This window comes from Alosa sapidissima, chromosome 11 (assembly GCF_018492685.1).
Source record: "Alosa sapidissima isolate fAloSap1 chromosome 11, fAloSap1.pri, whole genome shotgun sequence".
NCBI classification, from domain to species: Eukaryota; Metazoa; Chordata; class Actinopteri; order Clupeiformes; family Clupeidae; genus Alosa; species Alosa sapidissima.
Window position 1 is genome coordinate 16,545,139 of NC_055967.1, and position 14,053 is coordinate 16,559,191.

At 47.8% G+C, this 14,053-nt stretch overlaps 1 protein-coding gene across 9 annotated transcripts in view; it reads right to left on the reverse strand.

Annotated features, from left to right (window-relative positions):
• The window catches only part of uacaa (uveal autoantigen with coiled-coil domains and ankyrin repeats a), a 68,420-nt gene that overhangs the window by 44,887 nt on the left and 9,480 nt on the right, over positions 1-14,053 (reverse strand). For 8 of the 9 annotated variants that reach the window (XR_006035065.1, XR_006035066.1, XR_006035064.1 and 5 more), the window contains exons 3-5: positions 2,665-2,753; positions 1,436-1,500; positions 511-568 (exon numbers count right to left, since the gene is read on the reverse strand). Coding sequence is in view for 6 of the 9 variants with exons in the window: in XM_042110026.1 (XP_041965960.1) it covers positions 511-568; positions 1,436-1,500; positions 2,665-2,753 (212 nt within the window). In the remaining 3 variants the exon portion in view is untranslated. Of the gene's footprint in view, positions 1-510; positions 569-1,435; positions 1,504-1,539; positions 2,139-2,664; positions 2,754-14,053 lie in introns of those variants that run through there. The other variant, XM_042110029.1, reaches the window with a different exon arrangement.

The window sequence follows — 14,053 nt, forward strand, 5'->3', positions numbered from 1 at the left end:
GTGTGTGTGTGTGTGTGTGTGTGTGGGGGGGGGGGGGTATGTGGATGGGTGGGAGTTTATACTGTATGTACATTGTCTTTGTACATGTCTGTGCACACATTGATTTTCATGGATTTGCAGATCAGTAAAAAGCTGAGTTCTAACTTTTAGTGCATCACAACTAAGAGGCCCCATTGAAGCGGCGTAGACTGCTAAGTACTCTGGCAAACATCCATTCAAATCATGCACACAGAGACACTACAGCAGACTGTGTCCTGCAGCGAGAGCTGTCAAAAGCAACCAAATACGAAATGTAAATTTGAGCAGCTTGGCGGATGAGGAATGACCAGTGCTATGGGTTTGCTATTCCACTCAATGCTCTGGCCATAGCCAAATCAATATCAATGGATCTGTAGCACAAAACAAAGATACAGAAACATTTATGTACACACCATTATCTCCACAAACACACCCCATCCACCCCCCCACACACACACCCCCTGCCCCACACCCACACAAATACCCCCACACCTGCATCATGTACTGCTGTTCTTCCTTGCAGGTCTGTGGCATCAATGGGACAGTTATTCTGTGAACAGGAAGACCATACTGTAGGTGTCAACAATGGAAACACACACACACACACACACACACACACAGCCAATAAAGCAGCACAGGGACACACACAAGTTCAACTGGATGCTCATTTGGGTGTGTTATATTGTGTTTAATCTTCTGCACAAAGCGAAACAATTAATTTACTTCCATGTTTTTTTAGTTTTGATCTGTCTTCACTTCAAAGTGTACTGGTATTAGGTTTTAATCTCTCAAAGCTCCTAAGGGGGCACAATCCATCTGTTAAAACATCAGTCTTCTTCACTACAGTGCCAGTGCTACCGCTCCATAAACAGAAAGTATACTTTTCCTTTGGCGCCTCCATCCAATTACATTCAAGGGATGTTTACGAATAGGAGAGTCTAGACAGCTACAGTAGCACACCAGAGCGTGATGGGAGGACAGTACACAAAGACCTTCCTCCACAGTCCTCCATCAGGTGTCAAGTAAGGATAGGAGACCTTTCACAAACCTCCTCCTTCAGAACCACTTCAACTGACGATATCCACGGCAGCTTTTCGGAGGTTTCTCCTGAGTATTGTTGTTCTATTATGTTCCTATTGGCGCTGGGTAACAATCATCCAATCATAGCAATGGAACCATCCATGTGGTTGCCCAGCAACACTGGTCAAATAGTTGTCCTATGTGTCGTCACATAAGCATCCTTTCAGAGCCCCCCCTGGGCATCTCTCTTTGCCTGTGCCTGGGCACTGCAGTTAACCAACAGCAGGTACGTTTATGTGTGTGTGTGTGTGTGTGTGTGTGTGTGTGTGTGAGTGTGTGTTTAAATTATTTCCTTTGCAGAAGTTAAAACTGCTACTCGACGAGTGAGGGTTGTTACCTGTAGCAGCCTCTGCATGCAGAGTGTGTGTCCGGCCTTGGCAGCAAGGTGGAGGGCGGTCTTGCCTATAGCAACACAGGGAACACAGTCTGCTTCAGAGCTTTGGAGCAGAAGGGGGTCCAGAACGCTCCGGTTGAAAGACGTTTACGCACGCACGCACGCACGCACGCACGCACGCACGCACGCACACACGCACACACGCACACACACACACGCACGTGCACACACACGCACACGCTGTCGCACTCGATCTCATCTCACTCATCTCAATGAATATCTGTAACAGTGAGATTCCTCCAAATGAGGCCAACTTTATAGTGTGCATGCTCGATAAGAAGGTTTCAATGGGTCTGCTGTCGCTGCCTTCAACTGTCTAACGAGTCACTTGCTGTAGCAGGCATCAAGGTACCGGCTATGAACTTTGTGTCTGAGAGCCGAGCAAGATAGCAACACAGAACAGCGTTGCCATGATTCCGACAGCTGACTAATCAGTGGGAGTTGAGACGTGCTAAAGAATCCTGAAGGATACATGTACACTGCCTTCAAAATTCAGCAAAACGAGGGTAACTTACACGGCAGAAATGTATACAAATATTTGATTCATTCATGCCTTGCTGCCACCAAATGCTATCTTAGAAGGCATTTTTTTGTTTCAGATGCAGTCATAGTGCGTGTGTGTATCTGTGTGTGTTCATGTGTGCATTAGTGTGTGTGTGTGTATCTGTGTGCGTTCATGTGTGCATTAGTGTGTGTGTGTATCTGTGTGTGTTCATGAGTGCATTAGTGTGTGTGTGTATCAGTGTGTGTTCATGTGTAGATTAGTGTGTGTGTGTATCTGTGTGTGTTCCTGTGTGCATTAGTGTGTGTGTGTGTATCTGTGTGTGTTCATGTGTGCATTAGTGTGTGTGTGTGTATCTGTGTGTGTTCATGTGTGCATTAGTGTGTGTGAGTGTGTGTGTGTGTGTGTGTGTGTGTGTATCTGTGTTTGTTCATGTGTGCATTAGTGTGTGTGTATCTGTATGTGTTTGTGTGCATTAGTGTGTGTGTGTGTGTGTATCTGTGTGTGTTCATGTGTGCATTAGTGTGTGTGTGTATCAGTGTGCGTTTATGTGTGCATTAGTGTGTGTGTGTGTGTGTGTGTGTGTGTGTGTGTGTGTGTGTGTGTGTGTGTGTGTGTGTGTGTGTGTGTGTGTGTTTTTCAGCCCTGTGTAGCCTGAGCCTTTTCTTACCAGATCCATTGGTGGAATTGACATCAGCGCCGTGAGTCAAAAACACAGTAAGGCTCCTCTCGTCTCCCCGTCCTGCTGCTTCATGGAACCTGAGGAGAGACACAGCAACGGCGTACCGCATGACACCCACAACACACACACACAGAGCAGAGAGAGGAACCTGAGGAGAGACACAGCAACGGCGTACCGCATGACACACACACAGCCACGGCGTACAGTAGGACACCCACAACACACACACACGGAGCAGAGAGAGTAACCTGAGGAGACACACAGGGACGGCCTACAGCATGACACCCATAACACACACACACGGAGCAGAGAGAGGAGACTGAGGGTCTGCTGTTAACATTTGTGTGGGGATGGTGCTTTTCCAATATGCGCTAATCCGCCAGTGTCTGCAGAAAAGCCTCAGACTTTTTCCCATCTCTGAGGCTGGACCCAGATGGTCCTGGAGTGGGGCAGGGATAAATCAGGGCTCAACTGGGATACAACGCAACCATAAAACTATGGAAAAACTACTTCAAATAATGACATGTTTAAATTTCATTTAAATTAATTTTACATGTACCAACTAGACTGTTTACACAATTGTAGCATTGATGTTGTCTGTTAGTGAATGTCCCTAGTATTCCAACTCCTACTGGAAACACTGAGGCTGTTCATCACTGGTGAGGCAGCCTCTTGCAGGCCCTAGTATTAAATGGAAAAAGTTGATTGGTTTGTTGTGCTTCTTTGGGCCAATGTGTACTCAGGTAGTATGGGTTTATTAGTGTAGATAGTATGGGTTTATTAGTATAGGTAGTATGGGTTTATTAGTATAGGTAGCATGTGTTTATTACTATAGGTAGTATGGGTTTATTAGTGTAGGTAGTATAGGTTTATTAGTAAAGGTAGCATGTGTTTATTAGTATAGGTAGCATGTGTTTATTACTATAGATTGCATGGGTTTATTAGTATAGGTAGCATGGGTTTATTAGCAAAGGTAGCATGTGTTTATTAGTATAGGTAGTATGGGTTTATTAGTATAGGTAGTATGGGTTTGGGTTTATAGGTAGTATGGGTTTATTAGTATAGGTAGTATGGGTTTATTAGTATAGGTAGTATGGGTTTGGGTTTATAGGTAGTATGGGTTTATTAGTATAGGTAGTATGGGTTTATTAGTATAGGTAGCATGGGTTTGGGTTTATAGGTAGTATGGGTTTATTAGTATAGGTAGTATGGGTTTATTAGTATAGGTAGTATGGGTTTATTAGTATAGGCAGCCCTACATTAATAGGCATTTCTGTCAGCAGCACAATACATATTTTAGGAACTCAATAAGGTTTTTCGCCCTTTTATCACAAGCAGTTTTAGTTTCAGAAAAGGACATAGACCCAGGTTTAGGCTACCTTGATGGAGTTTTGCATTTGAGATTCAAGCATCAGAAATGATAATGATAAGTCTTTTGTGTTTTATCTGTTTGAAGAACAAGATTCAGGGAAACAGAGACTTTGCACAGTCAACCTGAACACAAAGCCCAAAGGCTAAAAAGTGAAACAGGTTTAAAAAAAAAAAAACTGATTTACATACTAATATTCAACAACTCCTTCAACTCTTAAATTAAACTGTCTACAAATCATCAAGTCTTAAAGAATAGCACTAGGAACTGTTTTTAATCTTATTTTGTTTTAGTCCTGTGCAATGTCTCGGTACAGAGTTTAAAGTTGTCCTGATTTGATCAGGACCCACTCTCTCTCTCTCTCACACACACATATAAACTCGCACTCTCTCTCTCTCACACACACACACATATAAACTCGCTCTCTCTCACACACACAGATCTCTCTCTCTCAATTTCAATTTCAATTTCAATGGAGCTTTATTGGCATTACTCAATGAAGCAGTGTTGCCAAAGCAAACATATAACAAAACAACACAGATACAATATCTGTTTAAAAAAATAAAAAATACAAATAAAATAATAATAATAATAATAACAATAATAATAATAATAACAAAATGATAATAATTAAAAAGAGAAAATAATAAATGAAATGTATAATGATACAGTATTACTATATACTGTATATTTATCAATGTGCTATCATGGGTATTGGTTATTGATATAAAGCAAAGCATGTCACAATATGGGTCACTCACTTCCTCGATTTATGACATGTTAACAGGTACTGCGCAGCGAGTTTTAAACAACTTGTATGCTCTCCCAACAAGTATGGGAGCTTGTCTTAATTTTCTAATAGTTCAAACTGAGGTATAATTTGGCTGAATTGAAGGAAATATTGGTTCCTGACTGTGTTGAATTTACTGCATTCAGTGAGGAAGTGTTTTTCATCTTCTACTACTCCCTCACTGCACTGCAAACACAACCTTTCTTCCCTAGGAAGCCAGGTTTGCCTGTGTCTTTGTCAGACACCAAACAGGACGAGGACCACAATTGCGTCACGTTCAAAGTTTATTTAAGGGTTGGGGGTTTCAGGGGTTCCGGGGGGGGTACAGGAGTTCCAAGAGTCTGCGTGTGTGTGTTCCCCCAGTAGCCGAACAGCGAAGGCAGGAGCTGGATGATCCGGGAAGTCCTGGGGGAAACACACACACAACAGCAATTGAAACGAAGCAGCAGTACAGTCAAGGACTAGGCGGTATTCGTAGAAGAGGGACGGAAGGCAGGTCAAGATTACCGGGGCTGGAGAACACAGAAGTAGTCGAGCGGGTCCGGGATCACAGGCAAAGAGTCAGAGGCGTTTTCAATAAACAGGCAGGTAACTGGTGCTGGTTGCAGACGATCTGACAAGTGTGGACTGAAAAGCAAGGCTTTATATAGAGGGCATGATGAGTGGTGAATGCAGTGCAGCTGGTAGGTAACGAGGGTGAGGCAGAGCAGAGCAGGAACAGGTGGAGGTCATCAGACTTCAATCAGCACGTGTTACCAGGCAGAGAGAGAGCTCATGACAGAACCCCCCCCCTAAGGGACGGCCCCAGAAGTCCCCAAGAGTGACACCACGTCGGGAGGGCGGAGGGGAGCCGGTGGAGGGCTAGAATTCCTCCGAGCGGTCCGAGTGAACATCCTCATCCTCGGAGGGAGCTGGAGGGTCGTGGACAGAAGACGGGACAGGTACCGAGACAGGGTCAGGGTCAGGCACATGACAGGAAGCCGGGCGGGCAGGACGGTTAGGGACCCCTCTGGGGCGGCCCCTACGGATTGCAGGTTGATCAGGATGCAGACGGTGGAAGTCGGCGATGAGTGTCCGGTCCACAATCCGACTGGCTGGCACCCAGGTTCTCTCCTCAGGTCCATAGCCCTCCCAGTCGACGAGATACTGGAGGCCCCTACCTCGCCGTCTGGACCGAAGCAGGCGTCGAACGGTGTACACCAGCCCACCGTCAACGAGGCGAGGAGGAGGAGGAGGAAGCGGCACGGGGACCAGCGGGCTTTCATGCGTCGGCTTGACTTTCGAAACATGGAAAGTAGGGTGCACCCTCATGGAGGTTGGCAACTGGAGCCGGACTGCGGTTGGGCTGATGACCCTCTGGATAGGGAACGGGCCGAGGAATCGAGGTGCCAGTTTACGCGATTCCACCCGCAGTGGGAGATCCTTGGCTGACAGCCACACCTTCTGGCCAACACGGTAGGCGGGTGCCGGCGATCTTCGGCGGTTAGCCCCAGTGGCATAGCTGACAGCTGACTTGAGTAGCGTGGCACGAGCTTGTGACCAGGTACGACGGCAACGGCGGGCATAAGCGAGGGCAGACGGGCAGGACACATCTCCTTCCTGGCTGGGGAACAGGGGGGGCTGGTAGCCATACACACACTGGAAAGGTGACATACCAGTGGCAGAGCAGGTGAGGGAGTTGTGAGCATACTCTATCCACATCAGTTGTTGTGCCCAAGCCTGGGGTTTGCGAGAAACCATGCACCGCAGCGCCTTCTCCAGCTCCTGGTTTGCCCGCTCGGATTGACCATTGGACTGGGGGTGGAACCCAGAGGTGAGACTCACTGTGGCCCCTAGAAGACGGCAGAACTCCTTCCAGAATGTAGAGGTAAATTGCGGGCCTCGGTCAGAGACAACATCCCTGGGCAGCCCGTGTAGACGGAAGACATGATCAAGAACAGCCTGGGCAGTCTCTCTGGCAGATGGCAGTTTAGGGAGGGGAATGAAGTGTGCCATCTTGCTAAACCGGTCAACCACAGTGAGAATGACAGTCATCCCACCTGATGGTGGGAGGCCAGTTACAAAGTCCAAGGAGACGTGGGACCAGGGTCGTGTGGGCACAGGCAAGGGCTGGAGTAAACCAGCGGGGGGCCGAGTGGAGGACTTGTTCTGATTGCAGGTGGGGCAGGCACGGACGAATTCTCGGACATCCCTTCTCAAAGACGACCACCAAAAGCGCTGGGCAAGGAGATGGCAGGTGCGGGCGGAGCCCGGGTGGCAGGCAAGGCGGGAGTTGTGTCCCCACTGTATGACCCGGGACCTCAAATTATCTGGGACGAAGAGACGACCGTCTGGGCATGCACTGGGACTGGGATGGTCACGGAGGGCCTCTTGAATCTCCTCCTCGATATCCCAGGTCAGGGCAGCTACGACGCAGGGATCGGGCAGAATTGATGCAGGTTCCTGGGAAGGGGCGTCATCCTTATGAAACTGACGGGAGAGAGCGTCCGGCTTGGTGTTCCGAGAACCTGGGCGGTATGACAGGGTGAAGTTGAATCTGGTGAAAAACAAGGCCCAGCGGGACTGTCTGGGGTTAAGACGTTTGGCATTGCGGATGTATTCGAGGTTTTTGTGATCGGTCCAGACCAGGAACGGAACTGTGGACCCCTCCAGCCAGTGACGCCACTCCTCCAGGGCAAGCTTGACAGCCAACAGCTCACGGTTTCCAACATCATAATTGCGCTCTGCAGGTGAAAGCCGGCGAGAGAAAAATGCACAGGGGTGCAACTTGTTGTCCTCCTCTGCCCGTTGAGAGAGTATGGCCCCGACTCCCACGTCTGAGGCATCCACCTCGACAACGAACTGCCGGTCTGAATCCGGCATCTGGAGGATGGGGGCAGTGGTGAACCGGGCCTTGAGGGTATGAAAGGCTGTGTTGGCCTCTGGGGTCCAGGAAAAGGGGTGTTTGATGCTGGTCAGAGCTGTGAGGGGAGCGGCGACGGAGCTGTAGTTCCGGATGAATTTCCGGTAGAAATTGGCAAAACCGAGGAATTGCTGCAGCTTCTTCCTATTCCCCGGAACTGGCCAGGAGGTAACTGCCGAGACCTTTGCGGGGTCCATCTGGATATTGCCTTCAGCGACGATGTATCCCAGGAATGACACAGTCTGAGCATGGAACTCGCATTTCTCCGCCTTGACATAGAGAGAGTTCTCCAGGAGCCGTCGAAGAACCAGCTGGACATGACGGGTGTGTTCGGACAGAGTTCTGGAGAAAATTAAGATGTCGTCCAGGTACACGAAGACGAATTTATTCAGCATGTCCCGCAGCACATCATTCACCAGCGCCTGGAATACCGCTGGGGCGTTGGTTAGGCCAAATGGCATTACCAGGTACTCATAATGGCCGGTGTGGGTGTTGAATGCTGTCTTCCACTCGTCACCCTCCCTTACTCGCACTAGGTGGTAAGCATTTCTAAGGTCCAGTTTGGTGAAAATAGTGGATCCCTGGAGCAATTCAAAAGCAGAGGTGAGTAAAGGCAGAGGGTACCGGTTCTTCACTGTGACATCATTCAGACCTCGATAATCAATGCAGGGGCGAAGAGAACCATCTTTCTTTCCCACAAAGAAGAACCCGGCACCAGCAGGAGAGGAAGACGGGCGGATGAGTCCAGCTGCCAGGGAGTCCCTGATGTAATCCTCCATAGTTTTTCTTTCAGGAGGGGATAGTGAGTAGAGGTGACCTTTGGGTGGAGCAGTCCCAGGGAGGAGATCAATGGCACAGTCGTACGGACGGTGTGGGGGCAGAGATGTGGCTTTGGTCTTGTTGAACACCTCTCGGAGGCCATGGTAACATTCAGGAACATTAGAAATGTCGTGGGCAATGCTGGGGGGTACTGAGCCGGGGGGCAGCGAGGCAGCACGCAAACAGGTCAGGTGGCAGGCATTTCCCCACTCTTTCACAGTTCCGGAGGCCCAATCGAGGTGAGGATTGTGGAGACGGAGCCAAGGGTAGCCCAGGATTAGGGGTTGGCCTGGAGAGCTGAGCAGGTGGAAGCGGATGGTCTCTCGGTGGTTTCCTGACACCATCATTGAGATGGGGGCTGTGATGCTGGTAACTGTGCCAATTGCGTGACCGTCCAGGGCCCGGGCTGGAACAGGAGTGGACAAGCGATGGCTTTCCAAGCCCAGCTGACGAGCAAGTCCTGTGTCAATAATGTTTGCTTCTGCGCCAGAGTCCACCAGGGCTGCCAGGGTGTGGGTGGAATCAGACAGGTGAAGACAGACTTGGATGAGGGGTTTACGGCTGATGGAGGGCTGAATGTTCATTGAGCTCATCCGGATTCCTCCTACATCTGGTGAGCTCCGGCTTTTGCTGGACAGGTGGCGACTCGATGACCATCACCACCACAGTACAGGCACAAGTTGGAGGTGATGCGTCGCTGGCGCTCTGCAGGGGTTAGGGAGGTGCGGCCGATCTCCATCGGTTCAGACTGGTCCGGCTGGCTAGATGGTGTGGCAGGTGCGGACAGAAGGGCAGTTGGGACACTCCGTGTGCTGGTGGATGGACTCTGGCGCCCTCTCTCATGACGGCGGGCCTGGATCCTGCGGTCGATGCGGACAGCCAGAGCAATGGCTTCATCAAGAGTGGGGGGTTGATCATGGGAAACCAGCTCGTCCTTTATGTAGTCCGCCAGGCTGTGGAGGAAAGCATCCACCAATGCTTCCATGTTCCAGGAGCTTCGACTTGCCACGGTTCGAAAGTCGATGGAGTAATCCGCAACAGTCCTTCTGCCTTGGCGAATACTCATCAGGATCCGAGATGCCTCGGCTATTGTGGATTCCAAATCGAATACCTTGAGCATCTCCTCTGCGAATAGGTTGAAGGTTGCACATGCTGGGGTCTGGCGCTCGAACTCCGCCGTTCCCCAGAGTCGAGCTCGGCCCGTCAGGTGAGTGATCACGTAACCGACCCTCGCCCCTTCAGTGGCAAAAGTCCTGGGTTGCAGGGTAAACTGGACACGGCAGCTCGTCAGGAACGCCCGTACCTGGGTTGGGTCGCCGCTGAACCGCTCTGGATTGCCGATCCTGGGTTCTGGGGCTCCGGCAGCCACGGTAGCAGTGGACTGGGCAGGAGACTCGGGTGCTGGGCCGGTGAGCAGGCTGGCTGGGGCTGGGCCGGTGGGAGCAGGCAGAGAAGAAAGGTTGGTGAGAAGTTGAATGATCATTGCAAGTTGTTGCTGTTGCTGCTGGAACTGCTGACGCTGGCTCAAGCCGGCTTGAAGTAGGGAGGCAATGTCAGCAGTGTTGCGGTTTACCTCTCTCTCTGTCTCTTCCAGGCGTTGCATGGCGGTGGGTGGTTCTGGTTCGTCGGTTTCCATGCTGGTTCGACCGTGCGCTGGGTCCATGTTTGGTCAGATCGTACTGTCAGACACCAAACAGGACGAGGACCACAATTGCGTCACGTTCAAAGTTTATTTAAGGGTTGGGGGTTTCAGGGGTTCCGGGGGGGGTACAGGAGTTCCAAGAGTCTGCGTGTGTGTGTTCCCCCAGTAGCCGAACAGCGAAGGCAGGAGCTGGATGATCCGGGAAGTCCTGGGGGAAACACACACACAACAGCAATTGAAACGAAGCAGCAGTACAGTCAAGGACTAGGCGGTATTCGTAGAAGAGGGACGGAAGGCAGGTCAAGATTACCGGGGCTGGAGAACACAGAAGTAGTCGAGCGGGTCCGGGATCACAGGCAAAGAGTCAGAGGCGTTTTCAATAAACAGGCAGGTAACTGGTGCTGGTTGCAGACGATCTGACAAGTGTGGACTGAAAAGCAAGGCTTTATATAGAGGGCATGATGAGTGGTGAATGCAGTGCAGCTGGTAGGTAACGAGGGTGAGGCAGAGCAGAGCAGGAACAGGTGGAGGTCATCAGACTTCAATCAGCACGTGTTACCAGGCAGAGAGAGAGCTCATGACAGTCTTCCCATTTCTAAGGCCAGAGAGTGTTCACTTAATCTATAGGATGTTAGTAATTTTCTTTGTTTGTACTCGGTAATTTCTTTTAGATAAGATGCAAATTCATAATTGGTTTTGATTTTTTGGAAACATTTCAATTTGCTGGATTGTTCAATATTGTTTAGCCAATATTTGTAATATTCATCTTTTGTTAATTTTTCGATATGTTTTAACTTTGCCTGAGACATGTCAGGTGTATTCAAATTCAAATTGTGTTTTGATATAAGATAATCAAAAGGATCTCTCTCTGGGTGGGTTCTCCTCTGTAGAAGGGCACTGTGATTATATTCCTCTGGTTTTGAGGACAGTACATGGTGATAGAATTTGCATGCTCTTTTTTGAATATCAACTAATAGTGGATATCTTCCAAGTTCTGCTCTGCATGCAATATTTGTTGCATTCCTGTGTACCCCCAAGATGTTCTTACAGAATTCCAGGTGTAGTGTTTCTGCTGGGCTTTTGTCCCATAGCTCATAATTATCTTGATGTTTTATGCCCCAAATTTCACTGCCATATAAGATAATGGGCTTGATAACCGAATCAAAAATCTTTTGCCACAATTTGATAGGGGTGTTGTATTGGTACAGAGATTTTCTTATGCAATAATATGTTCTCCATGCTTTGTCAACCAGGTCTTTAATAGCCAGATTAAAATTGCCCGTGGAGGAAATATTTAGGCCCAAATAGTTATAGCTTGTCACTTGGGAAAGTCTGCTTTCACCAAGGGTGAAATTATATTTATTGTCTGTTGAACGTGTCTTTTTTTGAAATATCATTATTTTAGTTTTTTCTTTATTTATGGGGAGGTTCCAAATTTCAGAGTAATTTTCCAGGATTGACAGACTCTCTTTTAGCCCCTCCTCAGTTGGGGACAGAAGTAGGAGGTCATCCGCAAACAGGAGACATTTAATGTCTCTACCCCCAATTGTGACTCCTGATAGTTTGGATTTAGCTATGTCTGATGTTAGATCATTGATGTATAAATTGAAGAGTATAGGACTAAGACTACAAACTTGCCGAACCCCTTTGGCTTGTTTAAAGTATGACGTTCTTTTATCATCGATTTTGACACATCTGTTGTTTTTGTATATATCTTTTATAAGGTCATAGATTCCCCCCCCTATCCCATTTTCTATCAGTTTAAGTAAGAGTCCATCATGCCAGACTGAATCGAAGGCCTTCTTGAAGTCTACAAAGCATCCAAAAAGTTTTCCTCTGTTGGTGTTCTGTACATATTTTTCAATTAATGTCTGTAATGTATATATGTGGTCAGTTGTTCTGTGTTTTGGCATGAACCCGATCTGAGAGTTACTTAGAACCCTATTTTCCTGTAAGAATTCTAACATTCTGTTATTTATGATGCTACAGAAAAGCTTTCCTAAGTTGCTGCTTACAGCAATGCCTCTGTAGTTGTTTGGATCTAGTTTATCTCCGTTTTTGTAGATTGGTACGATTTGATTTTCTTTCCATGGCCGTGGGAAATGACCAACAGATAGAACTAGATTGAAAAGTTTGAGAATGGCTTGTTTCAGTATTGGGCTGCTGTACTTAATCATTTCATTATGTATCCCATCGCACCCACATGCCTTTTTGTTTTTTAGGGTTTTTATTTTTTCGTTTAGTTCAGCTAGTGATAAAGGGGTGTCTAGATTGTTCAATTCATTTTTTACTTTTGATTCCAATTCTTGTAATTTATCAGTCAATTGTGTTTGGAGTGGATTTAGTTTATCTTCACTGTAGAGTTGCCCAAAATGGTCTGTCCAGATGTCTCTCTCTCTCTCTCTCTCACACACACACACACACACACAGACCCCTTTATCAGTTTCTGCTCCAGATGGAAGGGTGGGTAGCAGGGCTGGAATTCACTCCTACAGATTCCCTCTGATGTCTCCTCTTTCCAGCCTCTCAGCCAGAGCCCAGCATTTCATCAGCCAGCGTGTGTGTGTGTGTGAGAGAGAGAGTATATGTGTGTGTGTGTGTGTGTGTGTGTGTGTGTGAGAGAGAGAGAGAGAGAGACAGATATGTGTGTGTGTCTGTGTGTGTGAGAGAGTGCGAGTTTATGTGTGTGTGTGTGTGTGTGAGTGAGAGTGAGAGAGAGAGAGTGAGAGAGAGAGAGAGAGAGAGAGAGAGAGAGAGAGAGAGAGAGAGAGAGAGAGAGAGAGAGTACACACAGTTGACTGCAATTCATCTGTGTATGCTCTGACAGATTGCTGTGTGGTATGGTAATGGATTGTTGAAGTGACGCTGCTCACAGACGCTTGCATTGAATGCAGTGCTGGAAACGCATCTCATTCACTTTACATGGGTTTACGTCATCCGTTGCTGAAGTGAATTGTGGTTCCATTGCCCTCGTCGCCTCCGTCAAACAGTTGAGAAATGTTCAACTTTTGCTGCATCGACGGACAGCAACGCAAGGCACCAGCTGATCAAATTACGGTTATACTTCAAGGCATACACCATAGTGCACACCGCCGACCGTTGGGAAACCCACCAGCATGCAGTAACGCAACACAACTGTGAGCATCTAGGGTGACAGTAGAGTGATCAGGATGTATGGTTAGTATCTGTAAACAAATAATGACCAGCTAAAATCGCAGAGGTCAACCACATGAGATTCAAGCAAGCATGACCGTTAACAGAGAAAAGACGACAGCTCTGTCCACCTCCTTGTCATCAACCAATACTTATTTTCTTCTAGTGGAACAAGGATTTCATTGCAGAATACGCAATTTATTCTCAGAAAAACACCATCTCAAAGCATCAATCCTGACCGAGTCTGCCATTACTGTTTATCTCATCAGCTCCTCAGCTCAAACCCAATGGCCGTTTCGTTCCATAATGTCCTATTTACCATCTTAAAGCTATTAGACAGGGACAGGGGAACATATGTCTTTAATTATCTAATCACAAGCTCCTGGAAGCACTTGTTCTCTTTTCCCCACAGAAAAAAGACACAGAAGGCTCATTTGTGTGAGAGGCCTGTCGTTTCCATCTATTCCGTGCTGATGAGACTTGATGAGAAACAATAGATTACACTACACTAAACTTATCCGGTGGAGGTCACAGAGGAGCACAAGCGAGCCCTGTGTACCGTCATACGTCAGTGTCTGAAATGCTGAGAAGAAAGAAATCTCCTCCAACAAAACCGAACATGCAATGTGTGCACTTCTATCAGCTGTAGCCAGCAGCGAATAGCATGAATGTATACCCATTAGACCAGTGGTTCTTAACTGG